The sequence below is a fragment of the Citrus sinensis genome, chromosome 4 (assembly GCF_022201045.2).
Source record: "Citrus sinensis cultivar Valencia sweet orange chromosome 4, DVS_A1.0, whole genome shotgun sequence".
Lineage (NCBI taxonomy): Eukaryota > Viridiplantae > Streptophyta > Magnoliopsida > Sapindales > Rutaceae > Citrus > Citrus sinensis.
The window spans coordinates 576,380-599,198 of NC_068559.1; the positions used below are offsets into that span (position 1 = coordinate 576,380).

The following is a 22,819-nucleotide window of genomic DNA, read 5'->3' on the forward strand; positions in this document are numbered from 1 at the left end:
CTTAAACCCTAATTCCTAAACCCAAGTTTGCCTAAATTTCGGGTTTGAAACACTTTAAGCCAATGTAGTAAATAAATAAAATAATAGAAGGATTATGATTTTTTTTTTAAGATCTTGTGTCACGTAATTGTACGTAGTTAATATATATATATATATGTATTAACCACCTATTACCCATACCCATGTGAATATTGTCCAGAAGGAATTTAAATTATGATAGAACCTTGATCCATAATAGAAACCATACTCAGGACCAACTTAATTTGGCCTAGATTAAATTTTTATAAAGGATAAATATTTGTTTTGTTCTTATATTTTGATTTAACTATTTATTTATTCTTTATATTTAAAAACATATATTGAAATATTTCTGTAATTAAATATGTTATATTTTTTTCTTATCTTTTTCTTTCCTCTTACAGTAGGGGTGTCAAAAAAACCCGCCCGGACCAGATCCGGCCAATCCGGTCCGGGCAAAACCCGGACTGCATATACTAAAAAAGCGGATCCGGGTTTCCGAATTTAAAACCCGGACATTTCCGGCCACGGTCCGGGTTTAGCACCAAAACCTGGAACCCGGACCCGGACCCGTTTTTAGAATAAACTAAAAAAAAAAAAAACTAAAACTAAAACCAGTTACCAATAATGGCCATGGAGCTCGCTAGCTCGGCCGCAGTGATGTAGCCGTTGCCGTCGCAATCGAAGGACCGAAAGGCCTCCATGAGTTGTTCTTGGTTGACCAAGACTTGCTCGCTGATGTCGGGGAGTATTAGAGCAACCAATTTGTCGAATTCGACAAGGCCGTTGCCGTTGGAATCCATGTCGGCCAACAAAATGTGCAGCTGGTCGCCGGTTGGCTTGAGCCCCAGGGCGCGCAGGAGTGCGGCCAGTTCCAGCTGCGTGAGGCTGCCGTCCGAGTCCATGTCGAAACGCATGAATATGTCTTTGAGCTGTTTTAGTTGCTCCGATTGAACTGTTTCCATCACCGTCATTGTTGATTAAAGATATATGGGAATGGGGTGAAGGAAAGAAAGAAACAAAAATAAGATTCAAGGAAAAAAAGAAAAAAGAAAAAAAAATGCTGTGTTTTGTGTTCTTTTGTTTTTGTGCTTTTGTTTGTTTAAGACGCAGTGATGTAACCATCACCATGCATGCTTTTGTGACAGCCATTTCATTTCATCTCTTCATCTTCATGTTCTGCCACTGCTAGCAGCCCTGTGCCTTTTGTCTTCTTTTCGAAATAATTGTTTGCAGGCATAGAAGTCCGGAAGACAAAACCCGGACCCGGGACACGCCGGGCTCAAGCCCGGACCGGACATGCAAAAGCCGGGTTTTGTCCGGGTCTGGGTTTCAATTTTTTGCGTCCGGTCCGGTCCCGGGTTGCACCAAACTCGGACCGGACCCGGAATTTTGCCAAGCCTATCTTACAGTAATACCCTTTGCAATCATAATCTTAATATTAATTAATTAATTAATAATTATTTATTAACAAATTAATCAATAAATAATAGAGTGAAAGAAGTAGTAATTTGGTACTTGTGCAACAATCTTGTTAATAACTATTTGTAAATAATTAATATAAACTAACTTTAAGTAATATTTAATATTCTTGTTAATAATTATTTTATAAAAAATAATTTATTAAATTAATTCTACAAGTAAAATAATAATAAAAATATTTGTTTAAATTTTTATATTACTTTTAAGGTTGATTTGATAGATTATTATTTTCTTCTTTTAATTAATGTCTTTAAGGATACATATTTAACCACATGAATATCTTGAAGTATGTTTTTAGATATAAGGACCAAACACATATTTTAATTCAAGATATAAGGATAAATAAATATTTATCCTCTTTTATAAATAGAGGGTTTGGTCTGAATTTTTGCTATATATGTATACATTTGTTTTATTCCGTTTCTTCTTCTTCTTGTTTTTTTTAATAATTATACAAATACTGATAAATACAGATCAATGCCTCACACATATCAAAGTTGAATATGTAGATAGGGCAAATTCCATTTTTTATTTTTAAATAAAAGAAAAAGATTCTCTCCTCATTCCTCTACACGACACCGTGGTCCTCAAAATTTCAAATGAAAATGTTCTCTCGTCATTCCTCCATGGATCGACATCGAGAGAATATATAAAAATTATATTCTATTCAAACCAATTGAAATTTAAAAAGGAGACATACATGCACAAATGCGGAAAGCACAATTCATAATTCAAGGGATGTGATGTGGGTGTGGGTGTAATTGGTTTCATCAAATGACATATTTTGTGCGCGCGTGTGTGTGAGTAAACAAGATTTAATGACTCGGCAGCAAGTTTATAAAAATTAATATCCGTTTGATTCACACCCAAGCATAACATTAGTTGGTAAATACTAAATACACAGGTGTTCTTTAACTATCGATTAATAAATAATGTAATAGAGGCAGATCGGGTATATTTTGAGAGATTTTATTATTAATTAAACTAAATGGACACTCATATAACCAACCCCCAAAATATGATACATCTCATTTTATTTATTTAGACACAGCACACATGAGTAAACATATACTTATAAATCTTATATATCATCATGTCTACTCATAAAGTGATATAAAATGATGTTTTGAGGTGCCAAATTATCACTTTATGTATGAAATACAAACTTTTGGGAGCATAATATTACCATTAAGATAATTTAGCCATTTAACCACTCTCATCAGGATTTCTTCCCTGTTGAGAAATTATAAGAAGATTAAGAACATTCAACTCTTGTCTCATCAGTAATCAGACTCGCGACCGTAATAAGACCTTCTTTTATTTTTGAAAGGTCGGGGCTTACTATTAAATTCTCCCCGATCAGATTTCGCTTTCATAAAGATAGAATTTTGGATTCGTGATGGACCCATTTCCACTAAATATACACAAAATAATTGACTATAATTATAATGAATTAGTAATCAATTTGATAACGTTATGTCATGAGTTGAATGTCACTTAATAATTGGTTTTCAAGGTCAATTGTCTAAACCAATAATTCGTGCCAACGTGATTGTAATTGGAAATAATTTGCTTTTGTTATTTCTTGCCAGATTGAAACATCTCATTGGTTAATTTTGTCGTAATCTAATTGATTGATGACTTGATGTGTGTTTTTATTCCACGGTTTGGGACAGCTAGATAGATATGAGGATTTCATTTATTGAACACCAACCGTTCCCTCTTTCTCTGAAGAGTTGTTATTGGTCTCTATTATGGTGAGGAATTTCAACATCAATTACTTGCTGGTTGAAGCTGATTTTCTACAACGGCATGCATAAACAGAGAGAGCCCCCAGTCGAGACCTAATTTTCATCATCCGACACTCGGAATAAGTTACGGTGGATCAAAATAAGAATGCCACACACGCTCGATCGCTTGCTGGCTGATGGCATAGCAGTTCCAATTCTTACCGAAGCCAAAATTGATGAGCCGTTCGATCGGCTGCGATGAAGAGGGTGAATCAGCACTTTCACACATAACAACAGCGTTTGTTTACTCTTGATGAATGACAAGTGGATGTAAGAGAAACCGCACAAAACACGCACCTGCTCTTAAACGTATCTGCAAATGATAGACTAACATCGGTTTGGTAGATTAATTAAGAATTAAGTTACTTTTGAGTCATGATTTGCTGGCAAAGGTTTATGGTCATTTTTTTTGTACACCGTTTATAATTCATATTATATGAGATTACAATTAGACTATACTCATATTATTTGAGATTCACAGTTCATAAAAAAAAAATCATCTCCACTCAATTATTTGTTAACTCCTACAATAATTGAGAATAAATTTTAACTCCTGAAATATTGTGTGGGGCTCGAACTGCTTCTACAATAATTGAGTGGAATTTTAAGTTCTAAAATGCTGTGAGGGCTGTTTACGAGGACAGCAGCCCTCATGGACACTTAATTGTCTAAAAATATTCAAAAATTTGCCAACAATCATCGTAGAAACTAATTGTCCTATTGCATCAACCACATTCGACTAAAAGATTATAAAAGAGACAAAATTCCTGAAAATTTGTCCAACTAATGCAACCGTTTGTTGTTGTATCAATTCAAAGGCTATAAAAAACTGAAACTGGATACACTTAGAAGAAGATCAAGCGATAGGAAATGGAGAAGGCGGCACTCGCGGTTGAAGTAAGGGAACAAATGGCAGTACTTCCACATGAAGGCATGACCAACATAACATAATAGAAGATATTCATATCCTTTCTGAAAAACACAATTTGTGAATTCTCTGGGAAAAATACTATAAGTGTTGGATAATCCTTCTCCGAGTGAAATGGTATAACTGTTGGATAATCCAAAGGTGCCAGAAAATAATAGGGAACACTTGGTTTAAAATCTATCACATAACACTGCCTCCATTCCGTTTCAGGAACCACCAAAGAATTATTGTAATTAGTGAGTTTCTTTCGAAGAACAAAAGATCAAAACCCCACGAAAACGTTATGGTAGCCACTTTGAAGCAACTCATCGATTTCAGTTTTTGTGAGAATCGGAACAGCTCTACCAGTCATACGTGCAAGTAGCATTCTGATCAACCACAAGTTATCCGCGGCCGTGTTGGGGTCGTATGCAACGAAAGTTTGCAATGAATAGGTATCGATTGCGACTCTGCTGTACATAGAGTTGTTGTAAGCACCACCCCTACTTTCGATTCGAACCACCATGAGATTCGGGATGATAATGGAAACCAATAACAAGATTTATGGGATTGCACCCCCTGTTAGGACGAGGGAGAAGGAAGCATTGGTCAGTAACAGGATTGCACACAAAGTATGTCACGGGATGGCGGCCGCAAAGGGTCAAACCACTGAAGAAACCCAAGATGAAACCAATCCTTTTCAAAAAAAAAGGACGAGATGTTAAAGGCATGCCTTGTTTGCAGACTGGTAAGAAGGAGAGCTTAGGGGCCCCTTCTTGTTCGATTGTAGTCCAGTATCAGGACTTGCAGCCCTGGAAAAATCCTAGCAATTGCAACTGTTGTGATTCTCTATTGAGCCTGCGCCGGCGCTGGTATTGGGCATAGAATGAGGGGTCAAAGAGTAAACGGTTCGATGTTTTTGACAATGATCTATATTGGAATATGTATTTTACAGGCAATTGAAGGAAGATTTCAAGAATGATATCATCGCTCAATTCAACATGACGATGACGATGAATATGATCACCCATATTAATCAATCAATTATTTCTTTTAAGCAAATTAAGGGATTTCATTTGAGTCAGAGGCTATGTACCAACAAATAAATATTAATTAATTCTTATCACATATAGGATATATAAATCAGCTGAATTCTTTCTACTTCAGAATCCTGTTTTACAGTCTTATTCCTTGTTGTCGGGGTGTCTATTCTAGGGTTAGTCGGACAAGTACAGTCCTATTTGTAGGCAGCAAGTCAACTTTCAAATGGAACATGACCGCACAACTAATTAACTATTCGCAGGAGAGACTATTTGATAAATCAAACCATCAATTATTATTTTTTTTGTGATTTATGTTGTTCAATTTTTCATCATGCCTATGTTTTGTTGATTATAGGTCATATTGACCCTCTTAATTATACTAATTTTATGTTTTTCCCAGTTTACTTCTGTAGTTTCTGCATTATAACCCCATTGAATACCCGATGCATCCACCTCTTTTTAACTCCTCATGTGCTGAGTCCTGGCTCCGAAAACATATTTATGTTTAAGAAGATAGGTTAGGCTTAGCCACACTCATTATAGTTTTATGTTAGGTAGTCGTTATTGAGTATATGAATCTTGGAGGAGCTAAATTAATCTTATTTTGCAGATATGTTTGAGTCATTAAGGGAATAATATGCTTCATTGCCAACATCGTAAATTCTTCAACATGAGACACCAAAGATTGATTTGATTTAGTAAAATTGTCAAAATCATCTCCTCTAATTGAAAGAGCAAAAGTAATCATCACGTGCCCTTACAAAGCAAACAACAAGAACCGCACTAAGCATTTCAATTTATTTGTCACACGAAGATATTATTAGTATTACAGAGACAACCAGACATGCAAAACAACAATATATCCTCCACACGTGCACCTCAACATGTTACATTCGTTCAAGATGATACATGTCTCATTTCAATCCTCTCCTCGTTTGCCTCCTTCGATTTCTATTAATTGTGAAAATTAGGAATAAAATTGTTTCTCCTAATTAAATTCACTCAAACAAAGCTGATCTAAATGAAATTGTGAACTCGTGCTCAATAATTTCAATGGAATATGTTCTAAAGTTACTTTAAATAATTGGTATGCAATTAAGTGATGGTGAGTGGGGGCAGCGTATTGAGTAAGAAACACTTAAATTAAGAAAATACAACCCAAAAATTAAATGATTAATATTCATTCATACCATAGCAAATATTTGGATTTTGATTCTAATTTTCCAGATAAAATAGCAAAAATGTGAGAAATCAAAATTTTGATCTTGCCACGTTATTGCACGCGGGACCCAGCTGATAAGAAGTCCGAGAATCTCGCTTTGGTCCAAAACATATCTCCCCACTTAGATTTTCTAATTAAACAAGAATTAATTTAAGGCAAATGGGATTACTTATAAAAAAAAAAAGAAGGTGATTACAAAAAGTAAATAATAAAATAATAGTAAAAAGAAAAAAAAAGGGAAAAGACAGCCTCACTCACGTCAGTCATCACCCACGAAGTAGAAGTAGGGTTTTGTTCTTCGACCGTACATAAACAGAACGAAAGGCCAACCAAGCCCAGTTCGGTTTCGGCTGTCACTCTCAGCCTCCGATTTTTGGTTACAAAACAAAACCACTTGGTTTTGATTTGAGTTACGAAATTCACAAGGTTTCCTTCATTCTTCATTCTTCATTCTTCATTCTCTTTCTCCATGTATTATTAGTTTTTTTTTTTTATCTAACACTTAATGACAGTTCACGTCTCTGCTGTAATTTGATTAAATTTGTAGGGTTTTTGCTGTTTTGCTGAAACGCTTTACTTTTTTCCTTTAATGCGAAAATATGGATTACGGGTTGGTTAATTCTGGTTTTTTTTTTTTTTTTTGGTTTTGCAGGTGGAGTGGGAGAATGTCGGGCTTAAAAGAAATTACAGCAATTACAGCAGCAGATTTTTTGCAAGTAAGTAGTTTTGATTCTCTTCTGTTACTATTATGATTAATCTACTAAAACGAAAATAGCACAAATTTGATGACGTCTTGTTCTTCTTGGAATTTCGATTATAGGGTACCCACAGGAACACTCTGTTCCTGAATGGAAATTCTGCTATCAAGCGGAAGAATTTGCTATGGGGGGCGCTGAGCAATCAAAATTCGAAATTTGGTATCTCTAGTAGAAAAAGTGTTTCGTTGAAATGTTGTGCTCAATCAAAGCCTAGAGCCGTTGTCTCTGGGGATAAGGCCACTTCAGTGGATGAGCAACCAAACTTGATTGAGAAGCCTGCTCAAGAGGTTATTCATTTTTATCGGATTCCGTTACTTCAGGACAGTGCCGCTGCTGAGCTTCTCAAGTCTGTTCAGACAAAGATTTCAAATCAGATTGTTGGGTTGAAAACAGAGCAGTGTTTTAATATTGGTCTTGATTCTAGGATTTCGACTGAGAAACTTGAAGTGTTGAAGTGGCTTCTTCAAGAAACATATGAGCCAGAGAATTTGGGCACTGAGAGCTTTCTTGAGAAGAAAAAGCAAAAAGGACTGAAAGCTGTGATTGTGGAGGTTGGGCCTAGATTGTCTTTTACTACTGCATGGTCTGCTAATGGTGTATCTATTTGTCGTGTGTGTGGGTTAACAGAGGTGACTCGGTTGGAGAGGTCAAGAAGATACTTGTTGTTCAGTAAAGGTGCACTACAAGATAATCAAATTAATGATTTTGCTGCAATGGTTCATGATCGGATGACCGAGTGTGTTTATACTGAGAAGCTGACATCATTTGAGACCAGTGTGGTCCCAGAGGAAGTTAGATTTTTGCCAGTTATGGAGAATGGCAGAAAGTCGTTGGAGGAAATCAATCAGGAGATGGGTCTGGCTTTTGATGAGCAAGATTTGCAGTACTACACCCGGCTCTTCAAAGAGGACATCAAGCGGAATCCAACTACAGTTGAATTGTTTGATATTGCACAATCCAATAGTGAGCACAGCCGGCATTGGTTTTTTACTGGGAAGATTGTGATTGATGGAAAACCTATGGATAGGACTCTCATGCAGATTGTGAAGAGCACCCTGCAGGCAAACCCTAATAATTCCGTCATCGGCTTCAAGGATAACTCAAGCGCAATCAAGGGCTTCCCTGTGAAGCAATTGCGACCAGTTCAGCCTGGTTCAACATGTCCACTAAGTGAAAGTTCTCAGGACCTTGATGTTTTATTTACTGCAGAGACCCATAATTTCCCATGTGCAGTGGCACCGTACCCAGGAGCAGAGACGGGTGCAGGTGGCCGAATCAGGGATACCCATGCGACTGGAAGGGGGTCTTTTGTAGTGGCATCTACAGCTGGTTACTGTGTTGGGAATCTGAATGTAGAAGGGTCTTATGCTCCCTGGGAAGATCCGTCTTTTACATATCCATTAAATCTGGCTTCCCCTCTCCAAATTCTTATTGATGCTAGCAATGGTGCATCTGACTATGGAAACAAATTTGGAGAGCCTTTGATTCAGGGCTATACGCGGACATTTGGAATGAGACTCCCAAGTGGGCAAAGACGAGAATGGTTGAAGCCAATCATGTTTAGTGGGGGCATTGGGCAAATTGATCACAACCATATATCAAAAGGCGAGCCTGACATCGGGATGTTGGTTGTGAAGATTGGAGGTCCTGCATATCGTATTGGAATGGGAGGTGGAGCAGCATCTAGTATGGTTAGTGGGCAGAATGATGCAGATCTTGATTTTAATGCTGTACAGCGTGGGGATGCTGAGATGGCACAAAAGTTGTATCGTGTAGTTCGTGCCTGCATTGAGATGGGGGAAACTAACCCAATTATCAGCATTCATGATCAAGGAGCTGGTGGGAATTGTAATGTTGTCAAGGAAATCATATACCCAAAGGGTGCTGAGATTGATATCCGGGCGATTATAGTTGGTGATCATACTCTGTCTGTTTTAGAGATATGGGGAGCTGAATACCAGGAGCAGGATGCAATTTTGGTGAAACCGGAAAGCCGTGATCTTTTACAATCAATCTGTGAAAGAGAAAGGGTCTCGATGGCTGTTATTGGAACCATTAGTGGCGAGGGGCGTGTTGTTTTAGTTGATAGTGCAGCTGTTCAAAAATGTCAGTCAAGTGGACTCCCTCCTCCTCCTGCCGCTGTAGATCTTGAGCTTCAGAGAGTTCTTGGAGACATGCCTCAAAAAACCTTTGAATTCCATCATGTGGACCAGGCTCGAGAGCCACTTGCTATTGCTCCTGGGATTACTGTGATGGATTCTTTGAAGAGGGTATTGAGACTTCCATCAGTCTGTTCAAAACGCTTTTTAACAACAAAGGTGGATAGGTGTGTGACAGGACTTGTAGCTCAGCAGCAAACTGTTGGTCCATTGCAGATTACTCTTGCAGATGTTGCTGTCATTGCTCAAACTTATACTGATTTGACTGGAGGAGCATGTGCCATTGGTGAGCAGCCAATCAAAGGTTTGCTGAATCCAAAAGCAATGGCCAGATTAGCAGTTGGAGAAGCACTGACAAATCTGGTGTGGGCAAAGGTCACTTCTCTTTCTCATGTGAAAGCAAGTGGTAATTGGATGTATGCTGCCAAGCTTGATGGAGAAGGAGCAGCCATGTATGATGCTGCAACAGCTCTTGCGGAAGCTATGATAGAACTTGGAATTGCTATTGATGGGGGAAAGGACAGCCTTTCCATGGCTGCGTATTCAGGTGGAGAGGTTGTTAAGGCTCCTGGTAGTCTTGTAATTAGTGTCTACGTCACATGTCCTGACATAACAAAAACTGTGACTCCGGACTTGAAACTGGGGGATGATGGTATTTTGCTTCACATTGATTTGGCAAAGGGGAAACGCCGGTTAGGTGGATCTGCTCTTGCACAGGTTTTTGACCAAGTGGGGAATGAGAGCCCAGATCTAGAAGATGTTCCTTACTTGAAAAGAGTATTTGAAACTGTTCAAGACCTTGTAGGTGATGAACTTGTGTCCACTGGTCATGATATTAGTGATGGTGGGCTGTTGGTGTGTACCCTGGAGATGGCATTTGCTGGGAATTATGGGATTACCTTGGACTTGAATTCAGAAGGTAATAGCCTCTTCCAGACACTATTTGCGGAAGAACTTGGCCTTGTTCTTGAGGTAAGCAAGTCAAACTTGGACACTGTATCCAAAAAACTCCATGATGCAGGCGTTTCTGCCGAGATCATTGGACAAGTGAACAGTTCACACTCAGTAGAAATAAAGGTCGATGGATTAACCCATTTGAACGAGAAAACTTCTCTCCTTAGAGACATGTGGGAGGAAACTAGTTTTGAGCTGGAAAAGTTCCAAAGGTTGGCTTCTTGTGTGGAATCAGAGAAAGAAGGGTTGAAGTCAAGGTGTGAACCTTTATGGAAATTGTCCTTTACTCCTTCCCTAACAGATGAAAAGTATATGAATGCAACTTCAAAACCAAAAGTAGCTGTGATTCGAGAGGAAGGCAGCAACGGAGACAGAGAAATGTCTGCAGCATTTTATGCTGCTGGTTTTGAACCATGGGATGTTACAATGTCGGACCTTATTAACGGAGCGATCTCTCTAGATGAGTTCCGTGGAATTGTGTTTGTTGGAGGTTTTAGTTATGCTGATGTTCTTGATTCTGCAAAAGGTTGGTCTGCTTCCATACGGTTCAATCAACCTCTTCTAAACCAATTTCAGGAGTTTTACAAGCGTCCAGACACATTCAGTCTTGGTGTTTGCAATGGGTGTCAGCTTATGGCTCTATTGGGGTGGATCCCAGGGCCTCAAGTCGGGGGTGTGCATGGCGCTGGTGGGGACCCATCACAGCCAAGGTTTGTTCACAATGAGTCAGGTCGGTTTGAATGCCGCTTCTCGAGTGTAACAATAGAGGACTCACCTGCTATAATGTTGAAAGGAATGGAAGGCAGCACATTAGGTGTCTGGGCTGCCCATGGTGAGGGTAGAGCGTATTTCCCTGATGATGGTGTTCTTGATCGTATCCTTCATTCACATTTGGCTCCAGTAAGATATTGTGATGATGATGGAAATCCTACAGAAGTTTACCCTTTTAATGTGAATGGCTCTCCCTTAGGAGTGGCAGCAATTTGTTCACCCGATGGAAGACATCTTGCTATGATGCCTCATCCAGAGCGTTGCTTCTTAATGTGGCAGTACCCGTGGTACCCCAAGAACTGGAATGTGGACAAAAAGGGCCCTAGCCCATGGTTAAAGATGTTCCAAAATGCCAGAGAATGGTGTTCTTGAGATGGGTTAGTAACTCCCCCTTTCCATTTTCCCTTCAGGAAGGTTGCTGCCTCTAATTGCTCGCTGATTCATTTCTGTGCTGATGTATGGTATGTTTGATGCCGGGAAACCAGGGCTCTGATTGCTACAAAAAAAATCTGCAGACATTTTGAAGTGAGTTGTATTTGGCTTCTGATTTAGGCCAATTTTAGAAGACATCCGATGTGTTAATTTCTTTTGATAATTTTATTTGCAAGAATTACGTCAAACAATAACTGAAAAATGGACATATTTCATCATATAGGATACTTAACTACTTTTAAATGAAAATTATACATTTTTGGTTGCATAAGTTCTTTGTTATAAGGGCATAAATGCAGCCTGCACATAAAGGAATATTGGCCCTCATATTATTACTCTGTTCTGGATTAACAAGGCTGCTATTTGATATGGCATTGCATAACTGTGTCTTGTCTCTTGTCAATCAAATGCTGATCATTAACTGCAGAATCAACTTGAGCTGGATCTTGCTATACTGGCTTTGCGGAACTTGATACCTTCTTCCATGATATGGTTTGTGTAATAATTAAGACCTTGACTGTGACAGTTTTGATCTTTGTTTTTTTAATCAAAATCTCAGTAATTGAATATAGTGGCTGGCAATAATAATGAATGGCAATGTTGGATGCCCCTGTCGCCGCATCTTTAAACTTAAAAAAGTCTTGGTCATGCTCATTGGTTGTGGTTCAAAAGCAAGGGTCTAGGTTGTACAAGTTTCAATATTCCATATCCTGTGCCATGATTTTTTTTTGGTTTGGGGAGAAAATACAAGTAGGTGATAATTGCCCAAAAGGATTCAATTATAGATAATCTGAGATTGCTGTAAATATTGATATGTAATCTCTCTACAAACCAAGTAAGATATTGACTTTGGCTAAAATGAAGCGTATTTTTTAGATACTGAATATTATCAAAGTTAATGCAGGTGCATGGTTAAGTTATTTTAGAAGGTAAAGGCTGTACGTATGGTTGCAGGAGTTTAACTGGAGCTAGAATATGCCTATGTTTTAGTCTTGAAAATCATGGTTATACACATACTTGATATGACAAAATAGGTATAACGATGCTTGTTTTCATTTGAAAGCTGAAGGACATCCCATCTTGCAGAAGCTCTTTGTATACTTTATTGCTAGAGCAATTCTCACTGCCAGCTTGGACCCTGTAAATTTATGGCATTGCCATTGATATCAAATGATGGATAATTTGCAAAATTCTCTTGCTCCACTGCATCAAGGTTTCCAAGTAAATGATTTGGATTGGACTCAGTTAGAAAGTTTTGGTCTTCCCAGCCCTGCAAGCAATGGATCTCTGCGTTCGTTTGGCTTTCAAAAGCTTGGTTAATGTTTATGTTTGCTGCATGGTTCTGCAGCAGTTCTGCCTGTTGGTTTGGATAGTAAAGTGTGTTCATGGCTTCAAGTTGTGGAGAAAAGTATGACTGACTACAAGGCTCATTAGGTGTTTGAGAACCTCCACTGAAAACGGCTCCAACCAAGTTATTGGCCATGTGATTTTCGAGCATCTCTATTTCTTCTTGTAAGTTTGCTACCTGCAAGGCAACATATGAGAGTTCATGTTGATTCAAACTCATTTAGTCATGTCATAATTTTGCACTGCAGCATTGAAATGGCAAACCTGTTGTTGGAGTGCAAAGATATGAGCGACACAACCGTAGATGGGATCGTGCATGCGAGCTAACGCCTCGTAAGATATGGTGATAGCAGCATCACTGCGGTTGTGAACTGGAAGGTGTAGTAATAGCTTTGAGACATTGCTTGCACCAAACACTTTATGCACCGCTGCAAAATGAGCTGCAGCCTGGTCATAGCAGAAGTAGGGAGCAAAGATGCAATCATTTGTGCACCTTCTTCTCAGGAACTTGCATGCACCACATGAAGAGCCAAGCCCTGTCATTGTCCTGATCTTTTACTTATCTTTGGGAACGTTATTTCACTAGTACTGGAAACTTTGAATTGCTTTGTTTAGGATAAGAAGTCAGAAATTTACTCTTTATAACAATGAGTAAAAGGGTTAAAAGTACTTTTTGTTGTGAGCAAGGGACAATTCTCACTTTAGTTGAAAAAGTTAGTTTCTTTTGGGTCTCCTTTGTGGCGTACATTGTCATTCTCAATTTTGGTAAGGCTTCTTAATTTATGCCATAAAAGGTTTTTTTTTTTTAATTTATTTTTTAAAATAAAAATTCTTCATAAAATAAGACAGTTGCTAGAAAGAGCTAATCATCATTATCATAAAGTTGGGCTCTAAAAGAGAGATACACTTGCCTTAAATAATATATTTTGAGTTTATAATATTATTGATGGGTAGACGAGTACAGTCTGAATTTTCCCTTTACTTGTGTAAGAAGACATTTTAATTATGATTATTGTGCTCTTACTTATTAGCTTTAGTTTTTGCATTAAGCGATTCCCTCTATGTGTAAATTCTGTTCAAATCATTCTATTTCTTAAACTAATTTTTGGACTCGTCTTTCAGGTCTATATGCGATGTTTGTCTTGAATTTTAGCGGTTTCATCACTAACACTAGGGAATTATCAAAAGTTGAAAATGCTTCTAAGGAGTAAATGACGAAAGAATAGTTATCTTTTAACTCTTTGGATAGGTTTTGAACACCAGGAACCAAATTATAAATGACACAGCGATCCGTCTTTTGTTCTGTGCAAGTACTGTATTCTTTTCATAGTTTGAAGGCTTGATGACTTATATTATATCGAGTATCTATTCTCATTGTTTCCACAAGTTCGCTGTTGCTTTAGTGAATCCAAGATCAAGTCCAGTAGTTGCATGAAGGAATAATAATGATGGAATTTGTGTAAAGTTTTATGCTTTCAGGTCAAAATCGAGTTACAGGGATTGGTGCATTACGGCTCAGAACTTGCTCATTTAGCTAATGAAGACAAATCTATGCTGTTTTACGTGCACACTCTAGAGCTTAAAGATTGGACATAGACTGCATGACTCATGACGGCTATTTGTCTGGTTTCTGATAATTCCCCGGAATCAAGCAATTTTAATACTTAATTAGCTTAGTTGTGTTAATTTTCCTCCATTATTATGCATATTTTATTCTTGCACTTAATCAGGTTGTGCTGTTGGCCACTTTACAAATGGTGAAAGACTTCAAATGGGAGTCGTTCCATTCTCTGGAAAGGCAAAAGCAGAAGTCACATATCCATCACCCACAGTTATAACTTGCAAGTGCTTATCACTTGTGCTTAATTATATGCTTCTTGGGTCTAGAAGTAAAGTGGGAATTGGCAAATCAAAACAAAAGGAGAAGGGGAAACAGAATGGTGCCTTTACATTCACATGAGCATGATCATTCCCACTTTGTGTCTTTTCGGAAACTGTATAATCTTTTGTTTTTGAATGAAAATGATATGTGCATGAGTGAAGAACTTTCCCACTTTCGAGTTTAACGATGAAAGTGCCTTTCTCTATCATGGATCAATTATCATTCCTCTTCCATTAACATCTATAAATGCTAGCTAGGGTTTGCTTGCTTGCTAGCTAGTTCTTGCTAAGGTGTTCACATATAGCTCCTCTTGATGCTACGTATGGTTTCTACAGAAACCAGTCTAAGACCGATGGCTAGGTTAATTTCTTATGCATTTATATTTACTTGTGCAGATTTGAGCTGTCATCAACTCCAATTCATTACAACTCTTACAGCAGATGCAACTTAATTTATCAGTAGATAATAGATTTTTAACCATGTGAGGACATTGATTTCTCAAAATTTCTGTACTAGTTGCTTTATATTTTCATGCATTGGCCCAAAATCTTCTCAGAATGATATGTAGATATATAATTTTCAAATTTCTTGGCCTTATGATGTGCTCTTATCAACGTGAAATGGATGGAAGTGAGTTTACATTTTAGTTTAATGCATAATATTTTCCGTCCAAGAAAAAAAATGCTTAATATTTGAGAGAAACTATTATTCAAATATCTACCCAGACCTTGTTTGAAGGGATTCAATATGTTGAAGCTATAATTTTTGGGTTTAATTTTTCAACTATTATTCAAATATTTAACTTCCAAGAAAAACTAAAGGTGATGTTTAAATTTTTTTTTCTTTTAAATATCTGAATATCAATGTAAAGTAATTTATCTTTTTAATTAAAAAATATTTAAAAATTAATACTTTTACATTTATGTCTTATCTATTTTTTATGATTTCTGAATTTTTTTTCTTGGGTTTAAAAGCTCTTGGATTTTAGATATTTTGGCCTCTAAATTGTCGGTTTATGCAGATTTATTAATTTATATGTTTCTCAATCGAAAGAACCAACGCAATTGGTGGATGGAGAGATATTTAGAAATTAAGATGATGCTCATGTGCACATCAACCTGAAGGAATATCCCAGAGACAAGTTTTTTTTTTTAAAAAAAAAAACTGAATTTTGAGTTGGTTTCTACATTTTTTTTCTGATTGCTGCCGTTATCAAATTCCGTGTATCAATTTTGGGTAAAATTATGTTACAATTATAGTATGGTATTACAGTTATAATTAATTATTAAATCTACAGTTATATAATTATATTTATTAGATTCAATGATTGAAAGTAATTGTAATACTGTACCATAATTGTAAGGACTTTGATCTTGTTATAATTTTTTTTTTTAATAAAGTTTCCCAAAGAGATCTTTGAACGAGAAAAAAGAAAAAATAATGAGATTATTATGTTTATATGGTGATTAGTGGCCTAGTTTTTATGTTCTCCCATCTCCATCCATTGCATTGAGCCATGGTGGAGCCCACTCCATGTCATATTGGACACGTGGCCCAATCAACCACATTATCTGTAACTTATCATAATTTCAATCAAATTATATGGCAGCAATTTTATTTTTCCAACGGATATGTTTTAAGAAATTATTGTAGCTTCCGAAAGTGACCGAGGGAATGTGTCAGCGGGGGACCAGAAATCGCTCACTAGGACAAAACACATCCGGCCTCTTAACAATAACAACAAGCAGATTAAGAAATTATACGTAACCCAGAACAATTTTGCACCTCAAGTGTCATTTTTTATCCTTTTTATTTCCCACAAAATTACACAACAAAAAATTTGAAAGCACAAAATAAAGTTTCCAAATTAAGCTGGTTGTGTGGTGACAAAATAAGCTGAATTTAAGCGGTGAGGAGCCAAAGCAAACCACCCATACGCGGACTCAATAGCTAAGCAACTCGTCGTTAGCCACGTGTCATCTATGCAATCTTCATTGTGTGGCCGTTAATAACGGATACACTAATCTTCAAGCTTGATCCATTTTGGTACACTCAAAGAAACCACTATAAGTTTTCACTCTGATCTTCAATTCTCTCCTCAAAGAGCACAACACGCACCCAGCGCATTGCTTCGCTTTCCTTTGCCTGCATTGCAGCGTGACCCTTTAGCTACTTCAATCACAGCCGTCCAATTCTCGCTAGCCTAATGGCTGCTGCTGTACCGGTACTGTTATATTTCTTTTTCCCGCCATCTTTCCATGGCTTAGCTTGCTTCTTCGTTACTATTTATTAATTAGCCTATTTAGCTCCATTTGTTTAATTTGGACTGTATTCTTATCATTAGTTAATGAAAGAAGCTTGTGATTTTGCTCTTAACTGACTAGAGATTAGGAACTTGTTGATTAGTACGAACCTAAGTTCATGTATATCTTAGTATTTTTGCATGTATATATAATTGTAGGGAAAGTCTGTATCTGATTTTGTGTCTGCATGGGCTAATCTTACTAAAAGTAGCTTAATTTGTCTAGAAATTGAAGAAGTAGAGATTGGTGTTCATATTGGATGGTTAAATCTTACGGGCTAAGTTCATTTTTGGGAACAGTTGAGCTTCAATGGCTCTGGTGCTGCAACCTCTGTCCCAAGCTCATCTTTCTTTGGCACCAGCTTGAAGAAGGTAAGCTCAAGGATCCCCCCATCCAAGGTCCCTTCTGCGAGCTTCAAGATTACTGCTGAAGTCGATGAGAACAAGCAGACCAAGAAGGACAGATGGAAGGGCCTTGCCTACGACGAATCTGATGACCAGCAAGACATCACCAGAGGAAAAGGTGCTGTGGACTCTCTGTTCCAAGCCCCCATGGGAACCGGAACTCACTATGCTGTCATGAGTTCTTATGACTACATCAGCCAAGGTCTCCGCACGTAAGTATATATGATGCTTATTCATCAATCGTTAATCGATTATTATCAGTGCCTGGCTTCGATCATGGATTGATTTGATTTGATGATTTAGATACAACTTGGACAACACGATGGACGGTCTCTACATTGCCCCTGCTTTCATGGACAAGCTTGTTGTTCACATCACCAAGAACTTCATGTCCCTGCCCAACATCAAGGTATATTTACTTATAGTTTCTGTAGTGATGAATACATTTAGGGAAATGTGATTAATAATTTTTCAAAACTTACATTTTTACAGGTTCCTCTCATCTTGGGTATATGGGGAGGCAAAGGGCAAGGAAAATCATTCCAATGTGAGCTTGTTTTCGCCAAGATGGGCATCAAGTGAGTCCATGCTCTCTTGTCATTTTTTTGGGTTTGAGGATATGTTTGGTGCGTACTTACTCTGTGATGTTATGATAATGATTTTTCAGCCCAATTATGATGAGTGCCGGAGAATTGGAAAGTGGCAATGCTGGAGAACCCGCTAAGTTGATCAGGCAGAGGTACCGTGAGGCAGCTGACATTATCAAGAAGGGAAAAATGTGCTGCCTCATGATCAATGATCTTGATGCAGGAGCTGGTCGTATGGGTGGCACCACCCAGTACACAGTTAACAACCAAATGGTTAACGCCACACTCATGAACATTGCTGATAACCCAACTTGTGTCCAACTCCCTGGTATGTACAACAAGGAGGAGAACCCCCGTGTCCCAATCATAGTCACCGGTAATGACTTCTCAACATTGTATGCTCCTCTCATCCGTGATGGTCGTATGGAGAAATTCTACTGGGCACCTACAAGGGAGGACCGTATTGGTGTGTGCAAGGGTATCTTCAGGAATGACAATGTGGCTGATGACGACATTGTCAAGCTTGTCGACACCTTCCCCGGCCAATCCATTGGTAAGTTTCCAGTTCCGTTGATGATGCAAACTCCCCATCAAATGCACACTAGCTAATCACTCATTTGACTGCGTTTTAGATTTCTTTGGAGCCCTGAGGGCCAGAGTCTATGATGATGAGGTGAGGAAGTGGATCTCTGGTGTTGGTGTTGGAAGCATTGGCAAGAGCCTTGTGAACTCAAAGGAAGCAGCCCCAACATTCGAGCAACCAAGGATGACAATGGAGAAGCTGCTCGAGTACGGAAACATGATTGTGCAAGAGCAAGAGAATGTGAAGAGAGTTCAGTTGGCTGACAAGTATTTGAGTGAGGCCGCTCTTGGTGAAGCTAATGAAGATGCTATTCAGAGTGGAAATTTCTATGGTTAGCCCCCTTGATCCTAGCTAAGAGGCCTTGATGGGAGGTTTGCTACTAGCATTCTACCAAATTTAGAGCATAAATTGAGATCAAATGAAGAATAACAAAGCATTTTTTTTTTTGGGGGTAAATTTTGCTGTTGCAGGCAAAGCAGCCCAGCAAATGAATGTTCCAGTTCCTGAAGGATGTACTGATCCTACTGCAGAAAACTTTGATCCAACTGCAAGAAGTGATGATGGAAGCTGCCAATACACGCTTTAGGCCTTGTTTCTAAGGGTTGAGAAGTGTCGCACTTTGCTTAGGATGTGAGATATTCAAATAATATTGTTGCATTTTCATTTCTTTTTTAATCAGAAAGAATCCTCTAATTTTGTGTTATATCACAACTCTTTATTCGATCTTTAAAAGGTGCTCCTTCTTACCATTATTTACATTTCAAGTATCTAAGAACCTCTCAAGTATGGATGTCCACACATTTTAAAATGCAAACATAATGTTAGGCTGCAAATCCACCACGGTCTTGCTTCAGAATCTCATTTTAAAACACGCAGACTGGCCACTTATGATTGAGATTATTGGCATTTAGAGTCGCTTTTGCTTCCAAACTAGCATTAATTTATAAACTAGTTCATCCCAGTATTACATTATTAGCGAGCTAATGGTAGCTTTGGTTAGATCTCAAATTGTTAAATACCCAACTTTTGTTTGAGATTATTACATTATTTGTGAGAGTTTCTTTAAAATGCACTTTTGTTTCTTTTGCTTCGCGGGACAACGTATATATAGATGCATTCAAGGCCAGCCCTAGAGCCTGGGGCCTTAGGTGAATTTTTTCTTTGAGGCCTACTTACATTCTGTAAGCTGATCACACAAAGAAATATAAAAGAATTTAAAATTAGGGGTGGTAATTTGGGTCAGAATTCGTTTATTCGATTCAATTCGAAGCGAATTAAATGGATTTGGGTTTGAAAGAATTGATTCATTTAATAAATGGGTGAATTCGATTCGATTCGTTAATTAAATGAATCGAATCTGGGTTTGAAGACATTGATTCGTTTATTCATTTAGAATTCGTTTAATAAATGAGTTATAAATGAACCGTATACAATTTATTCGTTTAAAATTTGTTTATTATTCATTTAATTAAATTACTTATTTATTCTTAAATATTTATATTTTTTTAATTTGAAGGTTAATCTAGTAATTATAAATAATAATAAGACCATATATAAATGAGATGAAAAATTTTATAGTTTGGATTATTTATTTAATTTTTGTAAGTGAATTCATATTCAATTCAATTTGTTATGAATTCGTTTATTATTACGATAAACGAATAATAAACGAATTTGGATTCGATTCGTTTATTAATTATATTAAACGAATCGAAACGAATATTCACTTAATAAATGAATCGAATTCGAATCCTAAGATTTTAATTCATTTAATAAATGAATTGAATGCGAATCCACAAAATTTTGATCCAATTCATTTAGAATTCGATTCGATTATTCGTTTTGCCACCCCTACTTAAAATATAATTAATTTCTAATTATATCATAAATTTCAACAATAACCAATATGATCCAAAGAAATTTCAGAGAAGCAAAATAGTCAAGAAGATAAATTGTTTACTTCCTTTAGAACCAATATTTCAAGAATTTATTTTTTTCACTTCAAAAGTGAGCCAATAATTGTAATAATTATCATTATAGAGAAGAGTGTAAGAAATTTTTTAATGTAAAATAAATAATTAATTAAATTTTATTTTTGAAAAAATAATAATGAATGAATTAACAATTATTCAATATTATTAATTATAACTCTTTAACATTAAGTTTATCATTTATAGAATTTGTATCAAAAATTTTAATTATAGGGTAAGTATTGAGACAGGTCTAAAAAATACTCTTTTTTACCACACCAAACTTAAAAAATTCATCAATTTTAGTATTATCAGAAAAATACCAAAAAAGTATAGTCTTTTTAAAATACAGAATCTTAAGCTACCGTCTAATTTACCTATATTTAAAGCTAAAAGGCATTTGAAGTGCTTTTTTTTTTTTTTGTCTGACAAATGATTACTTTTGAAAGTGCTTTCGGGTGTGTTGCGAGTTCCTTCAAAACCCATATTTGCTGCATATTGAGTATTTGGTCAGTAGCCCATGTATCACTGCGTTCATTTTTGGCAAAAAGCATTTCTGTTTATGCAAATTCAAAAGCTACATAATAAGCTACCTGTTAATTGATATCTAATATTTGATTAAGAAAGTGAATAAATAAAATAAGTACCTTTTAAATCGAAAGTGCTTTTGTTAATGTAAGCTATTGAATGTGAAAACGCTCTTGAAAATTCGAAGTAGTTGTTGACTTTGTAAATCATTTGCCCCATACCACCACCTTGTTACGAGGAAACAAATCAACCATGTTCCCTAATAAAGATCCTTGCTAATTAAGACCAACTTTAATTAAACTACAAAACAAAAGATATTTTATATGAACTTCAAAGTCGAACCCTTTTATGCCTCAATTCTTCTGCTATTTTATAATGCTCCCTTATCCTATCTATATCTTATAATAGATATGTCCATTCTTTGAGACTAACCCATTTTGTAATATTATTAAAAATTACGATGAGGACCAAATCCAATTCTTATTTTAAAACGCGTCAAGGGCGTGGACGAGTGGTTTTTAAACAATTTTATTTGGTTAGCCATCTGAGTGGTTTTTAAATAATTTTATGTGGTTAGCCATCTGAGTTAAAATTTTAAAAAGTTAACAAATAAATTTTAACTTTATCTATCCTTGCCTTTTTTTTTAAAAAAAATCATATTTTAAAACAAGTCTATAATAATAGAAAACTTAAAGTTGGAGAATGAGAAATTTATGAGATTAAAAATGGAAGTAATGAGATTAGAATAATAATTAATCACAATCTTCAGATTCCTTTTCCCAATTTATCTATTTCATACATTGGATTTTAGTCCATTTTTTTTTTCGTTCAATCAATCAATTTTTTATTTTAAACCTTTTTGTTGATAACCAAAACTTGATTGCTTGAGTAACAATAGATTTTCTTGGCTGTGAAGATAAGGGAATACATAATTATGAGATTATAGCCAGATTTGAATAAATTCAGGAAGCACAATATTATATATCTTGAGTGATAAAAGTCAGTAGTTGGTCATTTCTCTTTTATAAGTTTTAAATTGGTTGTTTCAAAGAAGAAGAAGAAGAGAGAGAGAAAAAAAAAAAAGAATTGGTGGCTGGGAATATCATATGGATGTTGATTGATTTAATCCATGTTGACTCCTAATATAAAAACAATTTTGATTGATTTAACAATTCATAGTGACAATATTCCATTAATAAAATACATTTATTCAAGAAAGTAGATTAGTATAAGGGACATTGTTAAAACACACTAATATGAATTGAAGCCTAATGCTTTTGTTGGTCAAAAAAGACAATTTGATGGCTCACCAAACTCCGCTAGCATGTATAAGTGCTAAAAGACTATTGAATGCTGAATCTTTTCTTAAGCGCCACATCACTAACTTGGGAAGAAGTCACCATTTCACTTGTAATAAATTTATTAACCTCAAATTTCAATCCCTGCAGGAAGAAAAACAAAATCTCAAAGGGGTTGAATTTTTAAGAACTTTGCACCGCGCATTTAACCAAATTGGATTTTTGTAAGAATTTTTGCATCAAGTTAAAAATGTCACGTGTTGCATGAAGTTTTCACTTCATGCATTTAACATGCAGCGGAGTTTGATGCAACAATTATGAAAACTCCCCAATTTATTATGCTACCGGCCAGTTTAATAGGGATTGGAACGCGGTTGTGTT

At 36.5% G+C, this 22,819-nt stretch overlaps 4 protein-coding genes across 9 annotated transcripts; 2 read left to right on the plus strand and 2 right to left on the minus strand.

The window, feature by feature from the left end:
• Positions 1-626: 626 nt before the first annotated feature.
• Positions 627-992, minus strand: LOC107178014 (probable calcium-binding protein CML16). The gene has a single exon (XM_015532637.2). The coding sequence runs from the start codon at positions 990-992 to the stop codon at positions 627-629; it is 366 nt and encodes a 121-aa protein (XP_015388123.2).
• Positions 993-6,680: 5,688 nt separating this feature from the next.
• On the plus strand, positions 6,681-13,616 carry LOC102627776 (probable phosphoribosylformylglycinamidine synthase, chloroplastic/mitochondrial). 6 transcript variants are annotated; one of them, XR_008054204.1, is made up of 5 exons: positions 6,681-6,888; positions 7,115-7,178; positions 7,283-12,028; positions 12,600-13,048; positions 13,132-13,616. XR_008054204.1 is itself a non-coding variant. In XM_052439997.1 (3 exons), exons 2-3 carry the CDS (start codon positions 7,128-7,130, stop codon positions 11,474-11,476), a joined length of 4,245 nt encoding a protein of 1,414 aa, XP_052295957.1. In that variant the 5' UTR covers positions 6,681-6,888; positions 7,115-7,127; the 3' UTR covers positions 11,477-13,616. The 6 variants fall into 6 exon arrangements, 1 of the variants encoding a protein (XP_052295957.1); XR_008054206.1 differs by having other exon boundaries at positions 12,623-13,048; XR_008054203.1 differs by having other exon boundaries at positions 7,283-13,048.
• Positions 12,657-13,426, minus strand: LOC102628461 (LOB domain-containing protein 33-like). The gene is made up of 2 exons (XM_052439311.1): positions 13,148-13,426; positions 12,657-13,061 (listed from the first exon to the last, which is right to left on the minus strand). The coding sequence occupies exons 1-2, from the start codon at positions 13,424-13,426 to the stop codon at positions 12,657-12,659; spliced, it is 684 nt and encodes a 227-aa protein (XP_052295271.1).
• Positions 13,617-16,816: 3,200 nt separating the features above from the next.
• LOC102627294 (ribulose bisphosphate carboxylase/oxygenase activase 1, chloroplastic) lies at positions 16,817-19,345 on the plus strand. Its single transcript, XM_006486334.4, has 7 exons — positions 16,817-16,989; positions 17,368-17,684; positions 17,776-17,881; positions 17,965-18,050; positions 18,140-18,612; positions 18,692-18,973; positions 19,113-19,345. The coding sequence occupies exons 1-7, from the start codon at positions 16,972-16,974 to the stop codon at positions 19,226-19,228; spliced, it is 1,398 nt and encodes a 465-aa protein (XP_006486397.1). The 5' UTR covers positions 16,817-16,971; the 3' UTR covers positions 19,229-19,345.
• The last annotated feature ends 3,474 nt before the right edge of the window (positions 19,346-22,819 follow it).

What these genes read in the sequence shown, in the direction of transcription:
- LOC102627776 (XM_052439997.1), top strand. Translation starts at nt 7,128, where the DNA reads ATGTCGGGCTTAAAAGAAATTACAGCAATTACAGCAGCAGATTTTTTG. An exon ending in CAGCAGCAGATTTTTTGCAA is followed by an intron (nt 7,179 to 7,282) that starts GTAAGTAGTTTT and finishes TTTCGATTATAG; the next exon opens with GGTACCCACAGGAACACTCT.
- LOC102627294 (XM_006486334.4), top strand. An exon ending in TTCGCCAAGATGGGCATCAA is followed by an intron (nt 18,051 to 18,139) that starts GTGAGTCCATGC and finishes ATGATTTTTCAG; the next exon opens with CCCAATTATGATGAGTGCCG. An exon ending in TCAGAGTGGAAATTTCTATG is followed by an intron (nt 18,974 to 19,112) that starts GTTAGCCCCCTT and finishes TTGCTGTTGCAG; the next exon opens with GCAAAGCAGCCCAGCAAATG.
- LOC107178014 (XM_015532637.2), bottom strand. Translation starts at nt 992, where the DNA reads ATGACGGTGATGGAAACAGTTCAATCGGAGCAACTAAAACAGCTCAAA.
- LOC102628461 (XM_052439311.1), bottom strand. Translation starts at nt 13,426, where the DNA reads ATGACAGGGCTTGGCTCTTCATGTGGTGCATGCAAGTTCCTGAGAAGA. An exon ending in TCTTTGCACTCCAACAACAG is followed by an intron (nt 13,062 to 13,147) that starts GTTTGCCATTTC and finishes GTTGCCTTGCAG; the next exon opens with GTAGCAAACTTACAAGAAGA.